We start from the raw sequence: 25386 nt of genomic DNA on the forward strand, positions 1-25386 counted from the left end.
TTGGCAGAATTATTCTTTATTTCTGGAGACATTTAATCAGATGCAGTAACACTGATTCCAGGCGAGGGCAGGGGGCATGGGTACCCCTGAAGCAACCAGTATCCTGTGGCCCAAGGTGTCCCCCATCCCCAGACCTGGGATCCCCCTCAGTTACAGTTAAATAGAGAGAGGAAGATCTCCCCAGGGGGCTTTGGGGGGAGGGTCTGCCTCCTGCACCCACCCTCTCCACGCAGAGGAGTCTGAGCACAAGCTATTTACAGTATTCACATCCACTGTACCCCACCAAATCAAGGCAAATACTACAGGTGGCCCCTCCCCAAGGGAAGAGGCCAGAGAGGCTGTGAGTGTATATGTGTGTATGGGGGAGAAGGGATGTCTGCGCGTGCGAGCACACGAATGCACTGAGGGGCAGATCTGGCTCCGGCCAAAGAGACATCAGTCTATAAGGTGCAGATTAAAAACAACAGAGAGGACCCGCCCCCAGGGGCCCAGGCCACTTCCATCTTTGTTCTGTCTTTTTCTCCTCCAGACATCCTGGTAGGTGATGCAGAGGAGCCCTCACAACTGTACCCGGATCCAAGGCAAACCCTCTTAAAGGACTTCTGGGGAAAAACAGGAAGGGAAACAGTCAGGGAAAACAGCACTCAAGCCCAGATAGCTGGGGGTCTTCAGGGTGGAGCAGGAGAGGGTGCCTGGCAGAGCCAGAAGAGAAGGCAGGGCTGAGGAGTACAGGGAAGGCTGCTGGGAGGAATGGAGCTGGGTCCAGGAATCAGGAGATCTACCTGTGACCTGCGGGGACTGCACCACAGCTTTCTTGAGGAAGGCTTCTGCCTCTGCAAAGGGCAGGAGTGCCTCTGGTGTTCGGCTCAGACTCTTGTCCCCAGAGGGTCCCTTGGTGGAGAAGCCATTCTCCTGGTGTGCTGGGAGAGGCTGCAGGCCATTCACCAGGGACGCTGGCAACTCCTTGCTTGGGAGACTGTGGATGCAGAGGCCAAGGCTCAGCACCTCACCTCCCAGGAAAGCCCAGGCCACCCCGCAGCTCCAGCTGCAGTCTGCCTCCCTGCTCAGGGACCCTGGGATTGGAAGCTGGTACCTCCACTGAGGCTCCTGTGGGATGGGCTCCTCTTTCTGCACAGCCTCCTTCTGCAGCCCTGGGGACCGAGCCTCCACAGCTTTCACAGGCTCTGTCACAGGGAAAGAGGGGCCATCAGCCAGGGGCTGGCAAGAGAGGTGAGGATGGAGGAGGAGGAGGATGGCAAAGGGAAGGGAGGCGAGAGGAATGGGGGCTTTACCTGGGCTGGAACCGTTGGCGTTGGCCTCCTTGCTGTCCTGCTTCTGCTTTGAAGAGGAAGAGCAGTCAGGCTCAAGGGACAGCCGGCCCCAGCCACTTCGGACTGAGTTCGGCCCTCCCCTTGCCCGGGCCGCAGCGGCCTCCCTGACAGCCTCGCTCTCCGTGGCCATGGATGCCTTTCCGCAGCCTCCTTTTCACACCCTGCCCCCCACGCCCAGCACTGCCCTTCGGGGGAATTCTGACCTTGGTTTCAGAAACTTCTGACTTCCGAGTCCTCTTCATGATCTCCTCCAGACGCTGTTTAGAGGCCGCATATCAGTTAGGCTCGAGCCCCGCCCCTAATCCTAAACCTCCCACCAGCCAGACCCGGCCTCGGAGTCTTAGGGCCTCCCAGCTCATAGCAGCCCTCTCCAGGACAGGAACTAGAATTTGCCCCAGCGCTTTCCCGTCCCGTCCGCTCTAAGCCCAGGCCCCGCCCACCTGGCCCGCCCTGCCCAGGCCCCGCCCACAAATCCCCGCCCAGGTCCGCACACCTTTCTGCGCTCTTGCCGCTCTTGCTCCTGCTGCTGGAAGTGCTTTTCCCGCTCCAGACGCTGCCGCTCCGCCTCTTCCCGCGACCGAGCTTCGGCCTCCTCTTTCTGCCAAAGACCCCCATGAGCGTGGGGCACTTGACTCCAGCCTTCCCTCTCGGCCCGCGGCGCCCGCGCCCAGCCGCTTCCCGCCCGCCCGCCGGGGGCACCTGCTTCTGCAGCCGCTCCTGCTCCTCCTGCTCGGCCTGCGCCTTCTCTCGTGCCTCCTGCTCCTCCCGCCTCCGGGCCTCCGCCTCCCGCTCCGCCCGGGCCTCGGCCTCCCGTGCCAGCTGCTCCTCTCGCATTCGCCTGGGGGACGGAGCAAACGGCTCAGGCTCGGCCTCTGCTTCTTCTCCAGCGCCCACGAGGGCCCCCTCAGTCCCCGAGGCGCACTCACTTGTCCCTTTCTGCCTGCAGCCTCCGCTCCTGCTCCTCGCGCTCCCGCTGCTCCCGGGCCTGGCGCCGCTTCTCAGCCAAGAGCCGAGTGGCTTCTTCTCGGTCTGTGGTGCCGGCCATTGGTTTGCTAGGGGTCACCGGGGGAGCAGGGGCTGGGGGTGAGGTCAAGACAGCAGCGTCTGGAGGGGGATCCGGGATCAGGCGTCAGCACACCCACGCAGGCACCGCCGTCATCTCCCAGCGGCCTGTGTTCTGGGCCTGGGACTGCTGAGGGCAGGAGTCTCCTCTTTCCGTGTCCCACTCCCAGTCCTCAGGCATCTCTGGCGGCCCACACCCCCACACAGGAGAAGCTGGCTTCTCTCGCTCGGCCCACCCCTCCCCTCTCCATTCCTACCTGTAGGGGTCTCCGCGGGGGGCTGCTCCTTCTGGGGCGGGGCTGGGGTGGGCGAGGGCGCCGGCGAAGGTGCCGGTGAGGCTGGGGCTGCTGACTCCTTCTCGTTACTGGCCCTGCGCTTGCTCTGGCTCTTATCCTCGGGCCCTGCGGCGCTAGGGCTCTCCTTTGCCTCCTCCTTCCTCCGAATCCGCCCCTTGGGGGATGCAGTGGTGCCTCGGGGGGACGGTGGCTTTGGAGGCAGAGTGTGGCCTGGCCCTGGGCTGGGGCAGGGGGAGGCAGGCCTGTGCCAGGATGTGGAGGGAGAGGATGGCCTGGCCTTGGATTTGGGGCTAAGAGAAAAGGGAAAAGGGAAGGGTTAGGAGACACACACACCCACACGCTGAGAACTTGTTCCTTCCTCTGGGAGGTGCCCCCTCCCCCAGGCTACATCAGCGCTGCCCCCCACCCCCTTGCTCTCACAGAAACACACCATTCCCTTTTAGAGCATACACCCCAGTTTGTAATGACATGTTTCTGTGGGATTCTTTGATTATTGTATGTCCCCCGCCAATAGCCTGTAAGCTTAATAAGAGAAAAAACCACGCTTGGGTTAGCTCAGCAACGTGCCCTCAGCACCCTGAGTGCTACCTGACAGGTCCATTCATTCAGCAGGTTTTGTTGTTGTTGTTGTTGTTTTTAAGACAGAATCTGGCTGACCCCCAGGCTGGAGTGCAGTGGCATCATCATACATAGCTCACTACAGCCTCGACCTCCTGGGCTCAAGCAATCCTCCCCTTGGTCTCCCAAAGTGCTGGGATTACAGGTGTGAGGCACTACCCTGGCCCTTCAGTAGGTATTCACTGAGTGGTTACCAGGTGCCAGGCACTATTTTAGGTGTTGGGGTACTTCAGTAACCAAAACACTTAAAAAAAAAAAACAAAAACGAACAAAAAGAAAAATGGAGGCTGGGCGGGGTGGCTTACACTCACACATGTAATCCCAGCACTTTGGGAGGCCAAGGCGGGTGGATCACCTAAGCTCAAGAGTTCGAGATCAGCCTGGACAACGTAGCGAAACCCCCACTCTACCAAAAATACAAAAAATTAGCCGAGCGTGGTGGCGCGCCTGTAGTCCCAGCCACTTGGAAGGCTGAGGTGGGAGGATAGCCTGAGCCCGGGAGGTCAAGGTTGCAGTGAGCTGAGATTGTGCCACTGCACTCCAGCCTGGGTGACAGAGGGAGATCCTGTCTCAAACAAATCAGAGAGAATCTGCCCTCAAGGAAGTTGCATTCTAGAGGTGGGTGCCCAACAAATATTTGTGGGTGATGAATAAATGACCCGGTGAGGGGCAGGGTCCCTCGCACCGCCCGCGCCCACCTGAGCTCAGAGGCGGTGCTGGCGGAGAGGCGGGCACGTGGGGAGGCGGGCAGCGACTGGCGCTTCTTGAGGCTGCGCTCCCGGGCTAGGGCACTCTTCTCCTTCTCGTTTTCCCGCTCCTTGTCCTTCTTCTCCTTTTTCTGCACCTGGCAGGGAAGGAGGAACGGAAGAGGAGAGTAGAGGTCAGCAGCGCCCGCGTTCCCCAGTTCCAGGCTGCCTGTCCCCACCTGCGCGGCCACTCGAGCCAGTAGAGCCACTCACCGGCGAGGCCTCCGGCCGGCGGCGCACCGGAGCGGGGCTGCCCCCGGCGTTGGGCTTGCGGCGCTCCCCGCGCTCACCGGCGGGGGCGCAGCGGTGCACGCTTCGGGGGACGCTGCACGGCGTCAGGGGGCTGGCGGAGGCCGAGCGCGGGCACACCGGCACGGCTGCAGAGGGATGAGTGCGGTCGGGTTGCGGCCCGCGCGCCAGGCTGGCCCCTGCCCGGCCCCACGTGGGGCCTCTCCCAGGGTCGCAGCCCCTACCCTGGTCCCGGCCGTTGCGGGGCAGTGTGACCGCGCTGCGACTCCGAGCAAGGAAGGAGAGAGTGGGCGTCATCAGACGATCCACGATGCTGCTCTCCCATGCGCTCAGCTGCAGGCTGCGATCTGGGGGTAGAAGGCCAGGCGAAGCCGGTCACCGTGGGGGCCGTAGGAGGCAGGAAGAGGCAAGGGGGCAGACCAGGCACCATCCCCATGCCAAGGCTTCTCACCCGGGAGTCCTCTCCCCACAATCACACCGGGGCCACACTTGTCCTCCCTATGATCTGGACTTCCACTGCAGACCCAGGCAACCAGACACTTCCCAGGGCAACATCCTGCATCGGATGAGGGTCCCCGCCAACAACGCTCCCCAGGTGAAGGGGCCCTGAACGGCGCATATAGGAAGGAGCCATCCAGGATTGGAAGAAAACCCAATTGCCCTCTGCCATGTCCCAGTGTAAGGTCTTGCCCCTCCTGCTGTCAGAGGGCTGACCCAGCCGAGGCTGTCCCATGGATTCAGGACAGTGAGGGTCCTTGTGCTCCTCTGACCCAGCTTTTAGCAGTCCTGTGCCAGGGAGAGGCTGCTAGGGTGCCTGCCTGCCCTAGGCCACCCTGCTCTGTCCCCTCAGCTGCTGGGCTATTTTTAAGCCTCAGTCAGGTGGGGTTGGTACAGCAGCTGATTTGGTTGCTAGGCAACAAAGCAACCAAACAAATGCAAGAGAAACTTATAAATAACTCCCACCATGGCTCCTTCACATATGAGCACCAGGGCATGGTGGGAATGCAGGGGCTATGCCACCTTGGTTGGCTCAACTCTGGGACCAGCCAAGGCCATGGCTGGGGCTCTGAAGACAGAGAGGGCAGCATTGCATGGGCCCTCTAGGGTGGAGCCAGAATGAGGGACCCCTCCACCCCACAGCACCCAGGCCAGTCTGACACATGGGGACAATGCCACCTGGCTAAGGTTGGCCCAGACCAGCTGGCTGTGGTTGCAGAAAAGGCTGCCTGCCTGTCCCCACCCCCAGCCACCACCTCCAACTTGCTCTTGAGGCCCCTGCCAGGCTTCCTGCCCTCTGCGGCATTGTGCTTTGTCTCTGTTCTCCTCTCCTACAGGGCAACCTCTGTCCTCAGGGTCCAGACCCATATGCCGGCTCCCCCGAGGGGCACAGAGCCCTGGGTAAGGTAGAGTGGGGATGGGGACCTGGAGTATGTGAGGGCTCCAGGGACCTGGTGTTCTTGCTGAGCTCTGGAGGAGGCTTGGTGGGAGCTACAAGGGGCTCTGGAGGGGGAAGGGCTGGGCCTTCTCTTACTTCTACTGGGGGAGTTCCAGAGCGTGGCAGAGGACTTTGAGAGCCGCTTGTTGATTATAGAGTCCACGTGTTTGGGCAGGTTAACTGCCGACACGGAGCACCTGCTCCCACCTGGAGGGGGAAAAGACACGGCATTAGGGCCGGGCCCGGCAGGAGCCAGTGGGGGGCACCGAGGCCTTCCATGCAGGATGCTCCGAGGGCGGGGTGGGAGAGGGAGGAGTGGGCAGGCTAGGATGAGGAGCAGGAGGCAGCCTTGGCCCTGGGAGAGGGAGGGTGGGGGGTAGGTGACCAGAGACAACCTGGGTTGGGGGAGCCGACGGAGAAGGAACAAAGGGAGGAGATGAGTGAAACTAGAGAAACTACAGCTTTCCTGGCCAGACCAAGGAAGCCATTCCTTACGGCTGAGTACTGCAACCCCTCCCCATAACCACCCAGCATTAGCACTTGCTGACACTGCCCAGCCAAGACGTTTGGATACAACACCCCCGTACTGGGATAAATGCAAAAACCCTCCTAAACAGGACCTACACAGTCACAGTCACTTGCACAAATCCACGTATTCATCCAGAATCACAAAAAGACATGCAGACACAGGCATATAGAGTGGCAGATACTTCGGCATGCACACGTGTGCAGACATGCACAGGGACAGAGACACAAACACTAACAGATAGTGTGTCAGACCCAGATGCACACAAGCCACAAACAGATCGAAGCAACCTCATCATGACATTTGTAGCAGCTCACATTTGTTGATGCTTACCATGTGCCAGGTACTGTGTGGGGCACCACACACATGTGACCTCATTTGATCCTTCAAACATCTATCTACCACCTCAGGGGCAAGTAGTATCACTATCCCCAGTTTATAGATGAAGAAAGTGAGACTTCGAGAAGTTAAAGGTTACGCTGCAAGTGCCAGAGCTGGAACCCAAGTCTGTCTGACTTAGGAGCCCTCACTGAGGTACACAAGGTCACAAACACGCCAAGGCAAACACATATTAAGACACACAATGCACGGGTCCAGGAGCACATAAACGGAAGATACACAGCTAGAAATACTGAAACTTGCCATTGCATAAAGACATCCAAGCACAGTGGTACATACATGCCAGCAAAGAATCAGACCAAAATCCATGGTGGCCCTACGCGGAGAAAACTCAGAGACAAAAATCTACCTTCTGAGACAAGGAGTGACAGTTTCTTTAAGATCCAGTGTCTGTAGGGCATTAAAGTCTTTTATGTATCAACAACTAATAATAATTGACAGGCGCAAAGAAGGCTAATCCTAAAATGACAGAGGTTTGAAGAGCAAACCAAATGGAGAGAATCCATCTCTGATTTGATAGTGGAAGTCCTTGGGAAGGGACAGTTTGGCTTACAGACCATTCTAGAAGACACAAGTCACATAAAGCAAGGCACACCTGCTGCAGGGAGCCACCAGCTTTTTGTAGGGAAGTTGTTCCCTTCCCTTACTTGCCATCCCAGCCTTGCCCACCCACTCCCCAGCCCCTCCAGCCTACTCACTGGTCTTATGTCCTGGAGAGCTGTGGTGCAGGGCCCCTGCCCAGGACCAGCGCTGCTGCCGGATTTCGGCCCACGTCTTCTTCACTGACCGTTGGATGGCTGCCTCATAGCGCTCCTGGGGGAAGGTGGGGAGAAGAGAGAGATGTGGACTCAGAACATTCATCGAATTTGGGATAGAGGCCCTTCTTCCTCCTGTGACAATGCCTCCCCCACTCCCTTCCCTTGGAGTCTTTTCCTGACTCATTGCAGGTAACCAAGGTTACCAAATCTTTGCTATGATTAAGGACCAAGATCCCTTTCAACTTGTTCTTGGGGAGCTTTTCACTGTTCTTGAGTCATTTCCTGAGTGCATGAGTTGATTCTCTGAGGATTGGGTGGACTCCCCCTACCTGGGGCTCCCAGGCAAGGCCACATCTCAGGCACTGAGGGTCCTGACCTTGGGGCTATGTGTTCCCTCTAGCCTGAGGCCCTCCCAGGTAGGGCCAGGTGGCCATTTCCTTCATTTCCTCACCAGCACTCAAGCTAGGGCTTTACCCATGTCACAGAGCTAGGCACGCTCACACAGATGCATACCTGCATACATACAGACACATGGGGTACATGTACGAACACAGGTACTGACAGTAAACAGTTACAGGGGCCTACAGTGGCACATTCAGAAGCAAATGTGCCTGCAGTTGTACAGGTGCCCAGATATTCTAACACAGGGACACAACTGTAGATGTGAACACAAATAGGACCACATAGACACAGATAAGGCAGAGCCGTGAACATGGATGTGTGTACACACTGCACCAGTATGCAGACGGTGAGCACACGTGTACATGGATTCACGGAGACCCATCCCGCACCTTGTTTTTCTCGAGCTTCTGCCGCTGCCGTTCCTCCAGGGCTGCACGGCGTTGCTCGGCTTTAAGACGTTGCTCCTCCAGCCGGCGCCGGCGCTCCTGGAGCTGCTTCTCCCGCAGCGCCTTGGCCTTCTCCTCCTTCTCCAGCCACACTGCCTTCTTGGCCGCTGTGGAAAAAGGAGCCCAGTGGCCGGTGTGAAGGGTTCTGCAGAAGGCCTGGGCCAAGGACATTTCCTCCAAGTGGCCAGCCCTGCTACCCATGCCCTGGGTGGGTCTTTCTCCCGCCTGCTTAGGTGGAGCTTTCAGTCTGAGACAACCCCCTCAAATTGAGAGGCTTACTGAAGACAGGACTCAGGAGAGGCCTATTTCTCCTCCATTGGCCTTATGGGCTCTCAGGGCTGAAGGAGAAATGAATGCTTTAGTGCAAGATCCCCATCTGACCTGGGGGGCCTACCAGACAGATGTCCACATACTGTGATTAAGAGCATGGGATTTGGGGTGGCAGGAGGCTTCTGGGTCTGAACGTCAGCTACTCTACTAGCTGTGTGGCTTAAGCAAATGATTTCATCTCTCTGAGCCTCTGTTTCCTCCTCAAAATGGGTTGAGGATTAAATTAGATGTGTGTCCTGCTCTTAGCACAGTGCACATAATTAAGTGTTGCAGAAGTGTTGGTTTTTTTTTTTTGTTTTGTTTTGTTTTTTTTTGGAGACGGAGTTTTGCTCTTGTTGCCCAGGCTGGAGTGCAATGGCACAATCTCGGCTCACCACAACCTCCGCCTCCCAGGTTCAAGCAGTTCTCCTATCTCAGTCTCCCGAGTAGCTGGGATTACAGGGATGTGCCACCATGCCTGGCTAATTTTTTGTATTTTTAGTAGAGACAGGGTTTCTCCACATTGGTCAGGCTAGTCTCAAACTCCCGACCTCAGGTGATTCGCCCGCCTCGGCCTCCCAAAGTGCTGGGATTACAGGCGTGAGCCACTGCGCCCCAGCCTGTTGGTGTTATTAATAGGATGCTGATGATGACGATGAAGAAGATGATGAGGCTTCCTGCTCACTCACCCAGGTACTTGGCCCGCTCTTCTCGCCGCTCCTTTGCCAGCTTGTGTCTCTCTCCTGCCTTCTTCACCTCTGAGCAGAGGGAACAAGAACAGACAGGTCAAAAGGCTGTCCCCAAAGAGGAGTCAGCCTCAGATCCCTCCCTCCGGGCCTCACCCCATCCTTTCTTTATCTCCTCTAGGGCAAACAGGACTCTTTCAGTTGGCATGATCCAGGGCCAGGACCCTGAGCCAAGAGGTTTAGGCCCAGGCCGGGGTCATTACACACACCTTGCTTGGTGGGAGGGCTGTCGGAGGCTGGCACTGCTGTTGGAGATGGCTGGCTGCTCCTTCGAGGAGGTCTGGCATCCCGTGGGCCCGTGGCTGTTGGGGTGGGTCCTCTGCTCTTTGCTTCAGAGGAAGGGGACTCTTCCTGCGGGGGGGCTGGCCTAGGCCCGACCTGCCCTGTGGGGCTCTCTGGTTCCAGTGGGAGCTGCTTAGAGCTAGTGGCATTCTTCATGGCAGGAGGGGTGTCCGGGGGAGTGTCGGGGACCAGGGCTGACATCGGTGGTGGTGGGGGGGAAGGGTCACCTTCTGGAGAAGGTCTTGGCTCTGGGGGGGTCCTGGCGACCACAGCTGAAAGACCAACACAAGAGAGGAGAGAGGTCAGATTGCTCATCTGTGTCATCAGCCCCATATGTGGCCCTCTCCCTTGTTCAACCGACTTCTTCATTCACTTATGTTTGAGTTATTTCTATGTGCCGGGCCCTGTTCCAGATACTCATGATATAATGGTGAGAAAATAGCCATGATCCCTGCCTCTGTGGCGCTTACCCTCTAGCAGGGCAGACAGACAAATAGCTAGGCAACTACAGTAGAGAATAAATACTATGTCTGGGGCAGCAAAGCAGAGATAGTTAACCTATATGGGGAGGGCTTGCTGAAGAAGTAACAACCAAGCTGAGATCCGAAGGATAAGCTGGAGTCAGCAAAGCAAGGAGGAGAGGTGTTGGCAGAGAAGAGTATATGCGAAGGGGCAGAATGGAGCAGGGTGTGTTGGAAAAGCTGAGAACAAGCTTGTAGCACTTATTCGTGCACCAAATGCACTGATTTGTTTCCATGTCTGCCTCCCTCTCCTTTCTGCTTTACTGGGTGACTGTGCCCAACCCAAGGTCTGTTCACAGAGGGTGCCAGTGCTGGGCACATGGGACTGACCAAGAGGAAGGACGTAAGTATGGGCTCTAGTGGAATGCTTTGCTCTGAAGATTCCATTGGCAACAAGCTACGTCCACTTTATAATCTTTTTTCCCCAAGCCACACCGAAATTTCTGCTTTTAAGACATGACTATTGTAGGAATCCTGTAAAAGACATCGAAGTGAAGTAAGGAAGCCACACGATTTGACATATACACATGTGGGGCAATTGAGAGACAGGCTTCAGAGTCAGTCAGATGAGGGAGATGGGAAGAGAGGGCTTGTTTCCCCAGCAGACAACCATGGACAAGCCAGTCAACCTCTCTCAGCCTCAGGTTTTTTTGTTTTGTTTTGTTTTGTTTCCCCCCAAGTCTACTTGCTGCTAGTGAATTTTTCAAGGGTCTAGTTAGTTCCTTTAAGTCTCTTTTTTTAAATTTTTATTTTTTAAGAGATAGGGTCTTGCTATGTGGCCCAGGCTGGATTCGAACTCCTGAGTTCAAGAGATCCTTCTGCCTCAGTCTCCCAAGTAGCTGGGATTATAGGCCCATGCCTGGCTCAGCCTCAGTTTTGATACCTGTAAAATGGGGATAACAAGCCCAAGCTCGTAGGGAATGTCAGCAAGGTGCCTGGCACTATCCACATGCCAGCCAGCAAACAGCACTCCCTGTTGGTCTTATGAAGCCTCCTGGTCTCCCAAACAGAAGCTTCTGTATGTTGAGCCCTGGTGCCATCTGCTGCTACCATCCAGGCACTGAGGAGATCAATGGGAACACAGCTACCAACTTGCTTAGGGAGCAGGGCCAGCATCTGTGGGAAGCTTCATCTAAGGAAACATTTTTCTTTTTTTTTTTTTTTTGAGACGGAGTCTCGCTCTGTCACCCCGGCTGGAGTGCAGTGGCGCAATCTGGGCTCACTGCAAGCTCCGCCTCCTGGGTTCACCCCATTCTCCTGCCTCAGCCTCCCGAGTAACTGGGACTACAGGCGCCCGCCACCACGCCTGGCTAATTTTTTGTATTTTTAGTAGAGACGGGGTTTCACGGTGTTAGCCAGGATGGTCTCAATCTCCTGACCTCATGATCCGCCCGCCTCAGCCTCCTAAAGTGCTGGGATTACAGGCGTGAGCCACTGCCCACCGCACCCGGCCTTTTTTTTTTTTTTTCAAGACAGAGCCTTGCTCTGTTGCCCAGGCTGGAGTGCATTGGCACGATCTCGGCTCACTGCAACCTCTGCCTTCCAAGTTCAAGTGATTATCCTGCCTCAGCCTCCCAAGTAGCTGGGATTACAGGCACCTGCCACCATGCCCAGCTAATTTTTGTATTTTTAGTAGAGACGGCGTTTCACCATGTTGGCCAGGCTGGTCTCGAACTCCCGACTTCAGGTGGTCTGCCCGCCTCGACCTCCCAAAGTGCTGGGATTACAGGCATGAGCCACCATGCCCAGCCTCAGAATTTTTATACACATTAGTTCTTTTTTTTTTTTTTTTTTTGAGACAAAAGTCTCACTCTGTTGCCCAGGCTGGAGTGCAATGGTGTGATCTCGGCCTACTGCAAATTCTGCCTCCCAGGCTCAAGTGATTCTTGTGCCTCAGCCTCCCGAGTAGCTGGGATTACAGGCATGAACCACCATACTCGGCTAATTTTTGTATTTTTAGTAGAGATGGGGTTGTGCCATGTTGGCCAGGCTGTTCTCGAACTCCTGGCCTCAAGTGATCTGCCCACTCAGGCTCCCAAAGTGCTGGGATTACAGGCATGAGCCACTGCACCCGGCCTTATATGTTATTAGTTTTAATCCTCACTGACAATAGTTATGAAGGAGTCCTCATATAGAGGAGAACAGTAAAGTAAAAAAAGATGAAGCAAAAAAAAGAGGTAATTTGAGATCATTCAGCTGGTCAGTCAGGGAGCCTGGACTTGGACCCAGTAGCTATCATCAGAGCCTGTCCTTACCCATTATACCCTCCTGCCTTGTTGAAGGCAATATGAGGGAATAGGTGTTACGCAATAAATTATCTGAGGCTCACACTATTTTCTCCCTCATTCCTTCCCATCCAGCTTTCTAGGATCCAGGCAAGAGCCCCAGCTGAGGCCCTGTCTTCCCCATTACCCCTCCAACTCCACCAACTCCTAGGCTACATGACAAGCCACCCATCTCTTCCCATACCAGCAGGAGATGGCTGCCTGGTCACTGCTAATCTATTTCCCAGCCAACTGCAAACTCCTTTACCAATTCCAGTAGTCAACAAAACCAGTTACTCACTCTAGTGAGTGCTTACTACTCACTAACAGTGGTGCACCCTGTGTCCTCGCAATTCTGAGAGGCAGAGATTCTTATCCCCATTATACAAGTGTGGCAACCAAGGCCCAACCTGCTAAGTGATCCACACAGAGTCATAGAACTAGTATGTGGCAGAGTTGGGCTTTTTTTTTTTTTTTTTTCTGAGATGGAGTCTCACTCTGTCGCCAGGCTGGAGTGCAGTGGTGCGATCTCGGCTCACTGCAACTCCGCCTCCCAGGTTCAAGCAATTCTCCTGCCTCAGCCTCCAGAGTAGCTGGGACAACAGGCAGGCACAACCACACCCAGCTAATTTTTGTATTTTTAGTAGAGACGGGGTTTCACCATGTTGGCCAGGCTGGTCTCCATCTCTTGACCTCATGATCCGCCCTCCTCAGCCTCCCAAAGTGCTGGGATTACAGGCGTGAGCCACCGCACCCAGCCTAGAGTTGGGATTTGAACTCAGGACTGTCTGAAGCCAAAGCCTGGGTGTGTAAGTATTAAGCTTGAAGGTTGAGGGTGAGGTCTGTTTATTGCCATTCTCCAAGCACCTGTGCGTGCTGCAGGTGTTGCAAGGAAAACTGGTAGGCGGGTGTTTGTCTACACCTAGGCAAATCACACCCACCAGGCAAGACAGTCAGTGAGTCCCCAGCAAGGTCCCGACTCGCTATGTGAAAGGAGGCTGGGAGGAGGTAGAGGAGTGAGGCTTGGAAGAACCTGCACCCAGGCATCAGATGCAGTGGAGCAGAAAGGTCACAGGCTTCAGAGTCTGACAGGCCTGACTGAGGACCTCGGCTCCCGGCGAACCTCGGGCAATCCCTGAGCCTGTGTAACCACAGTTCCCTCATGGAGTTGTTGGCACACATGGGGAGTTGGTACAGACGGGTACATCATCGGTGGCACCTGGCAGGGGCTTGGTAAGCAGCACCTGCCCCGAAGAATATATCCACGTCTCCTCATCTCTGCCAGGAGGAAATGCTTCAGCCAGGCCTTACCCCCACTGCTCTGCAACATTGCACTTCTCAAGGACACCCGTGACCTCCATGCTGCTAAATCCAGCAGGCAGTTTTCCATCCCTCATCTTCCTTGGCCACTATGCAGCTGCATCTGCCACAGTTGATTTGACTGCTCCTTGAAACACTGTCTTCACCTGGCTTTGAAGACAGCACATTCTCCTAGTTTTCCTTCTACCTTGCTGACTGTCATTTCTCAGTCATCTCTGCTGATCCTGCCTGAACTTCCCAACCTCTCAGCGCTGGAGTGCCCTAGGGCTGAGTGGAGGACCTCATTTATTTTCTATCCACACGCACTCCCTTGGTGACCTCATCCAGACTCACAGATTTAAATACCATCACTGCTGACGACAACCAAATTTGTGTCTCCAGCCCAGGCCTCTCCCTTGAGGTCTAGTTTCACTCATGCAACTCCCAGCTGCTTGACACCCCTGTGTGTCTCAAAGATGCCCCCAATTTAACACATCCCAAACTGAGTTGCTGATCTTCCCCCAAAAGCCTGCTTCTCCCCATTTTCCCCATCTCAGTTAATAACAACTACATCACACTCCATGTCTAATCTCTCAGCAAATCCTTCTGCCTTTATCTTCAAAACAGATCTCAAATCTAATCATTTCTCACTATCTCCACTTCTATCACTTGGATCAGAGCTACTATCAGCTCTAATAAAAGATTGCCTGCTCCAGTCTTTGTTCCCCCTGGGTCTTTTCTCAACACAGTAGCCAGAGTGATTCTGTTTAAAAATAAGTCAGATTGGCCAGGTGCAGTGGCTCATGCCTGTGATCCCAGCACTTTGGGAGGCCAAGGCAGGCGGATCACAAGGTCAGGAGATCGAGACCATCCTGGCCAACACGGTGAAACCCTGTCTGTATTAAAAACACAAAAAATTAGCCAGGCGTGGTGGCAGGCGCCTGTAGTCCCAGGTACACAGGAGGCTGGGGCAGAATTGCTTGAACCAGGGAGGTGGAGCTTGCAGTAAGCCAAGATAGCGCCACTGCACTCCAGCCTGGGTGACAGAAGGAGACTCTGTCTCAAAAAAAAGAAAAAAAAAAAGGTCAGATCACGTCACTCCTCTGACAAAATCCTGCAATGACTCCTCATCTGAGGGGAAGAAAAAGCCAAAGTCATCATGATAGCCTATTAAGGACTCCCCAGGATCCTGACCTCTTCGACCTTGTCTCCTCTTCTCCCCCTGCTCAGTTTTTCAGCCACCGTCCCTTAAGGGTGTGGGGAGATTTCTGCCTCAGGGCTTTGTACTGAGGAAACAATATTTCCTCAGTGGCTGTTTCTCTGCCTTGAATTCTCTGCCCCCAGATTCTGCATGCCTCATTCCCTCCCCTCCTTCAGGTCTTTATTTTGATGTCACTTTTAAATGGAGCCTTCCCTTAGCCCCTATTTAAAACTACAAACTGGGCTGGGAGCGGTGGCTCACACCTGTAATCCCAGCACCTTGGGAGGCCAAGGCAGGTGGATCACCTGAGGTCAGGAGTTCGAGACCAGCCTGGCCACAATGGCGAAATCCCGTCTACTAAAAAACACAAAAATTAGCTGGGTGCGGTAGCATGTGCCTGTAATCCCAGCTACTCGGGAGGCTGAGGCTGGTGAATCACTTGAACCCAGGAGGCAGAGGTTGCAGTGAGCCAAGATCGCGCCACTGCACTCCAGCCTGGGTGACAGAGTGAGACTCCGTCTCCAAAAAAAAAAAAAAAAAAGCTACAAACTGCAGGCATGGTACGGTGGCTTATGCCTGTAATCCCAACACTTTGGGAGACCCAGACAGGAGGATCCCTTAAGGCCAGGAGTTTGAGATCAGCCTGGACAACATAGTGAGATTCCATCTCTAAAAAAATTTTTTTAAATTACCCAGGCATCATGACATGCTGAAATAGAGACTGAGGTTACAGTGAACTATGATCATGCTGCTGTACTCCAGCCTGGGTGACAAAGCAAAACCCTGTCTCTAAAAAAAAAAAAAAAAAAGAAAGCAAAAAAAGAAAAATTTTAAATAAAATTAAATAAAGGCCAGGCAAGGTGGCTCACACCTGTAATCCCAGCAATTTGGGAGACTGAGGTGGGAGGATCACTTGAGGCCAGGAGCTTGAGAACAGCCTGGGCAACACAGCGAGACCCTATCTCAACTAAAAAATAAAAAACAGCTGGGCATGGTGGTGCACACCTGTAGTCTCAGCTACTTAGGATGCTAAGGCAGGAGGATACCTTGAGCCCAGGAGTTTGAGGCTACAGTGAGCGATGATTATACCACTGTACACCAGCTTGGGCAACAGAGTAAGATGCTGTCTCAGAAAAAGAAAAAAAATTAAATAAAACTACAAACTGCAGTTGAAGTCTCCCTCCCAGTTCCAACTGTAGATTTTTCTTTCCAAGTCTTCTTTTTCTCCATAGACATTAACACCATTTTAAGTCTCCCACTGCTAGAATATAATCTCTATGAGGGCACAAATTTTTGCCTATTTTGTTAGCTGGTCTATCTCTAGGGCCAACAGAGCCTGGCACATAGGTGCTCCATAACTATTTGTTGAATGAAGAAATGAATGAACTACACCCAGGCAGATATCATCACCACCATCATCGCTCTCACCTGGATGACTACAAAGTCCTCTCACTGCTCGCCTGTACCCATTCCCACTCTCTGCTCCACTGAGCAGCCAGAGCAAATGCAAATCTGATCATGGTGCTCTTTGCCACTTGAAACTTGTCAGTGGCTTCCCCTTCTTGAACTCACCCTACTAGTCCAGTATAATCTGAAGTTCCTGACTCCCTCCCCCTACTGCTTGGATCTCCTCTCCTACCCTGCTCCCCCCTTGCTCTCTGAACTCCAGCCACACTGACCTTCCTTTAATGCTGATGACCATCCACACTCCCTCCTGCCACAGGGCCTTTGCACATACTCTCTTTTCTTAGCTAACTCCTATTTGCCCTTCATATGTTAGTTCAGTCATCACTTCCTCATGGAAGCCTTCCTTGGCTTCTCTGATTAGGATAAATTCCTTTGTTGTATATAGTCATGGTTTCATGTGCCTTTGGAACACTGTCACTGTTATGATTTTAAACTTCCTTGCATGGTTCTTTCCTTATTGTCAGCCTCCTCCTAGAAGGTAAGGGAGCCCCACAAGAGCTGGCCATGTCTACTTTGCTCACTGCTGCATCACCAGCAGCTACCACAGTGCCAAGTATACGGAGATAGTCATAAAATATTTGAATAAACAGTATAGCACAAATAAAGTGCTATACTATGAGGCTGCCCTAGCCTAAAGCATATAGAAGGAGATTTTTACTCTAATAAAGAGTAGATCCAGGCTGAGCGCAGTGGCTCACGCCTGTAATCCCAGCACTTTGGGAGGCCAAGGCGAGCAGATCGTTTGAGCCCAGGAGTTCGGGAGCAGCCTGGGCAAATGGCAAAACCCCATGTTTACTAAAACTACAAAAATTAGCTGGGCGTGGTTGTGCACACCTGTAGTCCCAGCTACTTGGGAGGCTGAGGGAAGAATCCCTTGAACCCAGAGGTGGAGGCTGCAGTGATCTGAGACTGCACTACTGCACTCCAGCCTGGGCGACAGAATCAGACGCTGTCTCCAAAAAAAAAAAAAAAAAAAAAAAAAGTATATATCTATGTGGCAACTTATAGCAAAAAGATAAACATTTGAAGAGAAGCAAAGCAAAACAACTCCATCTCAATAGTGTTTGGGCAGCTTCCTGGACTAAGCCACACAGGTAGAAGTTAATAAAAATAATAATGAGTGTTTACTCCAGCAGCTCAACAAGAAAAACTTCTCAAGAGGCAAACAAGAAGTCTGGAACTCCTCTTGTGACCTGGCACACTATTGACCCTGAATACAAATATTTTCTTCACAATTATGCCAACCCTGATGAAATGTCATTGGCACAGTGTTATGTGGAGCAAATCACATTAAGCCAAAACTCCTTGGTTAGTTTTCTATACAGTATGGTTAATCTATTTATGATCATTCTCATTTTTAACCATCAAATATGATCCTTCGGCTACTTAATTTTATCTTATTTTTGGTCTATGCCAGATTGTGAGGTTTTGCCACTGTCGGTTTTATTTTGCTACACTAATATCTACCAGAAGTATTTGTTAAGAATGAGATAAGAGACAAATAATTTGTATTTATTTCTTGGCACAAACAGCATTAGCAGGGCAAAAGTGCAGCGGTGGGTTGCATTGTGGGGTCAAAAAGTCCTGTCTTCCTAAGAGCTCCAAGAGGGGCTGTGCCTGGGGTCTGCAGAAAGATCAGGGCCAAGTCCCTCAGAGAGACTGTCACATGTCTCAGAATACTAACACCCCATCTCCACCCTCTGAGAGCTGGCAGTCCTTTCCTTTTGTCTCTCCCTCCTCCCACCCCAACAACTCTTGTTGGGCCAAATATTCCTCTCACAACACTGATAACTCAGTCTAGCTTTTCTGTTTGCCTGCCACCCCCTGCCCTTGTCAGTGTGAGAGCTTATCAAGAGAAGAAACTCAGTCTTAGTCCTTTTTGCAGCCCCAGAGTCTTATACAGGACCTGCCTGGCACAGAGTGGGAGTTCTGTGTCTGTTTAATGAATGTCTGATGGGTGGGTGGGTGGCTGGGTATGTAGATATGTGGGTGGGGGTACTGTAGAAAGCTACCTAGCTAGTGTGTATTTAGACCCTCAAGCTGCTCCAAAGCTTAGTCTCTCTAAACACTAAATGTCATGTTCATCTCAGAACCTGCATGTCCCCAGCCAGTTTCCAGGCCCAAACTAATTTACTGCAGCTCTAACATAAACCAAGCACTTTCCCTATCCCATTTGATTCTGATGACAATCCTAAAAGGAAAGTTCTATGATGGCCCCCATTTCACAGGTGAGAGAATTTACTCAGACAGATTAAGTGGATTGTTCATGCCAGTGTCAGAGGTAGGATTTGAATCCAGAGTTGTCTGATGACAAAACCCTTAAAACCCTTATGTCATGCTATTTCTGGTAGGCAGTCACATCACCCCGCCCTGAAGCTCCTGCGTGTTCTCTGAAGAAGGAAGTGATTCCGTGGTTCCCCCAGGGAGACTTCCCCCACAAAAGTGAAGGGTGCAGGTGGGGCAAGCAGGCACTGAGCTCAGAGCACAGGAATGTAGGGAAGGCAGGCTCCTGCCCAGGCTGGCACCCAAGAGGTGGGAAGTGAGGTAGGGGAGAACAGCCCACCTCCAGGGGCAGCGAGAGGGAGTGCCTGGGTGAGGGCTGGTTGTGGCATGGGGGGTGCACAGACAGCACCTCAGGCAGGAAGCATGGGAGAGGCAGAGGCATGAGGCCGAGAGAAGACAGAACAGAGATCAGCACCTCTAGCAAGAGCCCTCCTGGCCCTCACTGCAGATTCCTAGGTGACAACACTAGAGCAGGCGAAGACAGAGGCAGGCAGAGGGCAGAGACACACGGGAGACAGACGTGCACACAACAGAGACAGACACCAGACAATGTAAACAGGGCCTGCACAATGGCAAGAGACAAGACATATTCTCTCTCTCTCTCTCTCACACACACACACACATACACACACACACGCAGAGGAAACAGACTTACTGGGATTCAAAACTCTACATATATCTGAGACACACAGACGTACCCACAGAGTACGGGGCCAGGTACCTCCTCTAAGAAACAGACAAAGCCTCAGAGACACACACAGCACACAGAGACACAATGTCCCCGGAATATTTATACAGCGTCATCCAGGTCACTTCTGCTCCTTCTGAGCAAATTATTTCCCTAGGCCCAGAGAAAGTCCGATTAACAGGAGCAACAGCTAATGCTTTTGTCAGGCACAGCTAAACATGTTAAACTCATTAGTTCATTTAACCTTTGCCATAATCCTATGAGGTAGATATTATTACCCCATTTTACAAACGAGGAAACAGGTTCAGAGATTAAGACACTTACTTAAGCTCCACAGCTAGTGAGTAGCAAAGCTGGGGTTTGGACCCAATCAGCATGACGGTCTTTACCCTGCCTGCATCCCAGTGGGGACAGCCTCCTGGGTTCCCTCTCCTGGAGAGATCTGGGCTGGGAGAATAGGAGGTCGGTAGAAAGGGCAAACTCTGGGGAATGCCTAATTGTGGGGCCGGGAGAGGAGGGACCCTTAGGGGGCAGCATTATCCCTGGCCTGGACAGAGCTAAGCCGGCTCCGAGAGGGAGTGCCCTAGGAGAGGGCAGCGTGCTCGAGCAGTTGGGCAGTGGGGCACTGGGACCAGGCCACCGGCTTCTGTGGGTGATAAAGCCGGGAACCCGACTGAGACTACAGATCTGAAGGAGCTCTCTGGCCCGGCTGGCGGCCATTGTTCCCAGCCTCCAATCAGGAGCACCCACTTCCTGTTATTTTAGGCGGCAGGAAATGACCCCATCCCGCAGCCTGGGCCCCACCACATCCCTCCCTCAGCCCCAGCAGGGCTGCCCAGGCTGTTGCCCAGATGCCGAAGGCAAAGGCCCAACCTCAGGCCAAGGCCTGGAGATGCCCCCCCAGCTGGACTATTACCACCACCTGGGTCCGGGGCCTTCCTCCTGGTTCAACTGCTTAGGCTCCAACCTGGCAGGCTTCCCAGAGGACCCTGGGCTCTGCTGGGGCTACCTCTGCCAGCCAGGGAAAAGATTATGGGGTCCCCAAGACCAAGATGCCCACACAGGCCAGTCACGGGAGGGAAGCCGGCCAGACCTTGTCACTGGATAGCTTAGCCATGATAATTCAGCTTAGAAGTTTAGGGCACAGACTTTAGAGTCAGACATATTTGAGTTCAAATCCTGCCTCTGCCAGTTGCTAGCTGTGTGACTTTAGGTAAGTGATTTCATCTCTCTGAGCCTCATCTGTAAAATGGGGATAATGCTAGTCCCTACTCATGGGACTGTGGTGAGGAACAAATGAGACAATGCCCGTGACATGCTGAGCATTGTGCCTGGCACAGAGAAGGCCCTTAATGAATAGGAGATAATAAGTCAGAGATAATTAATGGGAAATAACTTGGTTCACCAGGGAGTCTCTACCTGGCTCACATCATCTCTTACAACTGCTGAGGAGCGCTAGTAAGGGCAGCAGTACCATGTTCCCTGCGCCCTCCCAGGCTCTCTGCTCCCCTCAGGGCAGAGCTGCAGCTGAGAAGTGGTGGAGGAAACACTGAAGGCTGTGCCCCTGGGTGCCAGGCAGAGCTACCACCAGCCAACAAAGCTGCATTATCTGGGTCTGGCTAGTTGGCTCCCTCACTAGCCCCAAGGCCCAGCAGGGACCTAAGGACATGGGTCCCAGCTGCCTGTGGCCTAACTTCCAGCCTGGGTCAGACCTGAGACCTGACCTGATGGCCCTCAAGTATGGCCATTCTAGTCTGGGCCCAGCTTTCAGTCCCTTCCCTCAGCCCTTCCCCACTATCATGTTGGGAAAGGGGACCTGAGCTGGCCTAGTGTCCCTTCCACCTCATTTGCATATGCGTGACTGCACATTAGGGGCTCATTAGAGGCCTCATTATTGGGCCCACCAACCCAGGAAGGGACTAGGAAGCTGTCATTGGGAGGTGCCAGCCAGCTGGCTGCTGGATGTATGGCCACAGCCCACTGCGCCAGTCTCACCAACGTCTACTCATCCTTTCAGATCCACCTCAAATGCTGCCTCCTCCGTGAAGCCTTCCACAAGCACAGCCCACTGCACACTATCACCATTATACCTGGTTTCCCTGCAGTGAACACATCTGCCTTCCTCGCCAGGTTAAGAGCTCCCCAAGGGTCAAAACTCCATCTGATTCACTTCTCTGCCGTCCACATAGACTACACCGAGCTGGCATAAGGTGGGGCATCAGCATGGGTGTGCTGGATAGCCGGTTGCACCTGTTTCTTGGGTCTTCTCTCCTGTTCCCACTGTTCCACTTCAGGTATGGGGCCCCTCAGTTCCCTGGATACACCCTAGCTCATGTCTGCCTAGAACTCCCCTCTCCGCTGCCTTCTTGTCCTATACTTACCTCCTACAATTCTAATCAATCACATCTCAGGCTTCTGGTGGAATTAAAAATAATGACAAAAAACAAATAGCTAGGCTGGGGGTGGTGGCTCACGCCTGTAATCCCAGCGCTTTGGGAGGCCAAGGTGGGAAGATCACGAGGTCAGGGGTTCGAGACCAGCCCGGCCAATGTGGCAAAACCCTGTCTCTACTAAAAATACAAAAATTAGCCGGGCGCGGTGGCAGGCGCCTGTAATCCCAGCTACTCGGGAGGCTGAGGCAAGAGAATCGCTTGAACCTGGGAGGCGGAGGTTGCAGTGTGCCGAGATCGTGGCATTGCACTCCAGCCTGGGTGACAAGAGCAAGACTCTGTCTCAAAATAAATAAATAAATAAATAAATAAATAACAAATGGCTAGCACTTATTGGGCACTGGCTATGTGCCAGGGCCTAGTCTAAGTGTTTTCTGTTTTCATCTAATTTAAGGATGCCAATGTCTCTATGAGATAATTTCTAGCATTATTCTCATTTTACAGATGAGCAAACTTAAGACTTAGGTTAAGCAACTTACTGAGGTCACACAGAGGTAAGTTACGACGTGGAGACTTAAACCGTTTAATTCCAGAATCTACACTCTTAAACAAATTGACTTCCAATTCCTGCTCCCACCCTCCCCTATATTTCATACCTCCCTGCTGGCACCGGTTGCAGAAGCATAACCACAATAATGGTAATAACACTTTATTGCAGGTGTCTGGTGTCTGCGTGCCAGATTCCTTGAGTTAAATCATCTCTAACCCTCACATTAACCCCACAAGGTTGACAACACTGTCCCCATTTTCCAGGGGCAGAAACTGTGGCTCCAGGAGGTAAGTCACTTGCTCCAGTCCAGTAGCCAGTACATGGCTAACTGAGATTTCCATCCAGGTTTTCTGACCTGAAAGTGGTCCCCACACTTGTCCTCTACTCCACGCCACCCCCTGTTACTGCTCAGTGTCCAAGTGCAAAAAGGAACTCAGAGGGAGCAGGGTTCGTGTCACATGCTCTCGGATTGTCAGGCCCATGCCTCAGACTATCACAGGGCACATGCTGTGAGCACATTTACTCCCAGAAAGCCCCACAGAGGACTCCTGTCACCTTTGACTATTCTGTGTGGGGAACTGCCACCATCCTGATCCAGGTTCTTATGTGACTCCATCTAGATCCCTGTGTATAGAAGAGTCCTCCCAATGCAAGAAGCCTATATGCAGTCTGCCCACCAGCCCCTGACGCAGCCCTCCCCGCCCACCGAACGTCCCCCCTGCCCCTAGGAGAGCCAAGCATCTCACCCATGCTCTCATATTCAGTCTAGGCATCCTACCCAAGTACCCTAATTATAAACTAGCCACCAGCTCAGGCTCTGTATCCCAGTCACCACCCCCATTCAGGCCCCCAACTATACACCAGTGCCAGAGGCCCTCAGGTGCAGAGGGCCAGTAAGCTGAGGTTGGACTCAGGCTGGGCCTCCCTGGGTGTCCCCTCTCAGGTTCAGCCAAACCAGGACAGACCCAGCCACCCTTGTTTCCAGCCCAGCCTACAAGCCTCCTGAAACCCACCAGTCTGATGGTAGCCTCCCCTCCCTGTTCTCCCAGGTCCCACACCCAGACAGTCCCCTAGAAGCATCCTCGCTGGCATGGGGAGGAGCCCACCCACAGCCCATCGGCCCCACCTTATCCTGGGCTCTCCGCACCCACGCGAACTGTTTCATCCTGTGCCCACACCCCAAGGGGCAGGGAGGTGACAGGATTAGGCTCAGGACTCCATGGGGGTGTGGGGATGGGGCCACCTCCCCCCTGAGTCAATGGGAACAGAACTTGGGTCCTCAGTAATCATGTTCTTCCCTCCCCTTCCAGGAAGAAAGAGAAATCGCCTCCCTCCAAAACCAAGCCCAACCAGAAACCTGTCCCCACCCCCTCATCAGCTGCTCCCAGATCCGAATGGGATTTGCAGAAGTCCTGAGCACTGGTGGTTGGTGGGGTGAGGGAGGGGAGGGGAGCTTTGGTGGTCTAAGGTGTGGGCAGAAAGAGAGAAAAAAAGAGAGTAAGGGGGGAGGTATCAAAGCCTCAGGCTGGGGAATGATGTGGCAGGTCCAGGGAGTGCCGGCTTGGAGCCTTTACCTCATTCTCGAGTGGGAGATTCGGGCCCAGAGAGGCTGGGAAGGAGGGCAGGCAGGAGAAGCAGATTTTCTTCTGTCTCCCTCCTCCCCGAATCAGGCTGGGTGGGCTCGAGTAGGCCTGGCTGCAGGGGAGGCGGCCCACTCCCCAGCTCCCGCCCTCGCCCCAAACAATGCCGCCTCCCCCTCCCCCTCGCCTTTATCCGGCGGGTTACTTGGCAGCAGCGGCTAGAGACCTCCCTCTCCCCTCCCCTCCCTCCTTTCCCCTCCCCGCCGGCCCGCAGCAGCAACAGGCCCTTTGCGCGGCAGCTGGACGGATGGGGTGGGGGTGAGGTCTGGGCCAGGGCCTGAGGGTACGGGCACTAAGGCCGAGGCGTCGGTATGCAGAGCCCAGGCCTGAGAATATGGACCCCCGACACCCTCAGGCTGGGGTCACATGTGCCACGGGGGATGGGGAAGGGGACGGAAGCCCTAGCTCAGTAGAAGAGGATCTTCAAGGCCCGGGGTGGATCGGGAAGGGACGTGGGGGCGGGGAAGCTGAGATGGCACTAAGCTGGGGCAGAAGGGTCACCCCAACAACTCCCGCGCGGGGTCCCTGCGGCTCCCGACGCCCGATGCGTCCGGCACCCGGGGTGGGGGAGGGGGCAGCTGTCAGAGGATGCATCGCGAGCCTGGAGCCGCCGCCGCCGCAGCCTTTATTTTTAAACTTCCAAGTGGTCAGAGGGCGCGGCAGCGGAGGGGTCCCCGCCCAGCCGGCCGGCCTCATCCTCGGCCGCCCTGCAGCCCCTCCATCTACCCCCATCTCGCCTCCGCGTGGCTCCCGGCATACCTGGGGGTGCGCCCGCCCCCAGCTCCGCACGCGGGCCGCTCTCCATGGCTGCGGCGTCACTGGGGGTCTCGGGGTCTCAGCGGCGGCGGCGGCGGCGGCCAGTGGCCAGGACAGGGGTCCCGCGGCGCATCACGCCCGGCCCGGCCCGGCAAGTAGCGACTCGGAGGCGGGGGCGCTCCGGGGAAGGTCGAGGCAGGTGGCCCGCGAGGCTCGGAGGTGCCGGTCGCCCGGGGTCTCTCGGCTGCGGTCGCGAACCAGTTCCCTGCCCGGCGCCGGCCCAGTCCCGGCCTCGGCCCAACCCTATTGTACCGCCCGGGCTGGGCCTGGCCTCTCGCTGGCGCGTACCAAGTTCGAGGCGGGGGGGTCCACCCCAGCAGCGCCCCGGGACCCAGCCCCCCGCGCCCGCGCCGTCCGCGCCGTTCGCGCCGCCCTCGCCCCGGAGCCCCGCGCCCGCAGCCTCCCGGCGCCTCTCCCACGGCCACGGCCGAGCGGGTTCCACGGCTCCAGGAGTTCGCCGCGCTAGCTGTCTCCCCCTGCGTCCGCGTCTTGGTACGCGCCGCAGCGCCTGAGGACTAAGTAGGGAGCGCTCGGGTGACTCACCCGCCGCGGGGACTGGGGGAGAGGGGGAGCAGGGCTGGGACTCCCCTTTCCCACCCTGGAGTTTGGGGGCTCTGGCACTGGGGCTGAGAGGGCAGCTTCGAGTCCAAATTCTCGCTCAA

General features: G+C 54.5%; 1 protein-coding gene across 14 annotated transcripts; it reads right to left on the minus strand.

Moving 5' to 3' along the window:
* MAP7D1 (MAP7 domain containing 1) lies at window positions 1-25014 on the minus strand. Of its 14 annotated transcripts, none has more exons than XM_063608798.1 (18): window positions 24668-25014; window positions 9533-9877; window positions 9267-9335; window positions 8212-8375; window positions 7361-7475; window positions 5834-5944; window positions 4527-4649; window positions 4267-4430; window positions 4006-4151; window positions 2651-2979; window positions 2258-2408; window positions 2031-2169; window positions 1825-1929; window positions 1535-1588; window positions 1293-1335; window positions 1094-1184; window positions 783-976; window positions 1-602 (listed from the first exon to the last, which is right to left on the minus strand). In XM_063608798.1, the coding sequence occupies exons 1-18, from the start codon at window positions 24711-24713 to the stop codon at window positions 592-594; spliced, it is 2400 nt and encodes a 799-aa protein (XP_063464868.1). In that variant the 5' UTR covers window positions 24714-25014; the 3' UTR covers window positions 1-591. The 14 variants fall into 14 exon arrangements, with proteins under 14 accessions (XP_063464868.1, XP_063464863.1, XP_034817211.1 ...); XM_063608793.1 differs by having other exon boundaries at window positions 1293-1338; XM_034961320.4 differs by having other exon boundaries at window positions 2258-2435.
* Window positions 25015-25386: the final 372 nt, after the last annotated feature.

Source organism: Pan paniscus, chromosome 1 (genome assembly GCF_029289425.2).
Source record: "Pan paniscus chromosome 1, NHGRI_mPanPan1-v2.0_pri, whole genome shotgun sequence".
NCBI lineage: Eukaryota > Metazoa > Chordata > Mammalia > Primates > Hominidae > Pan > Pan paniscus.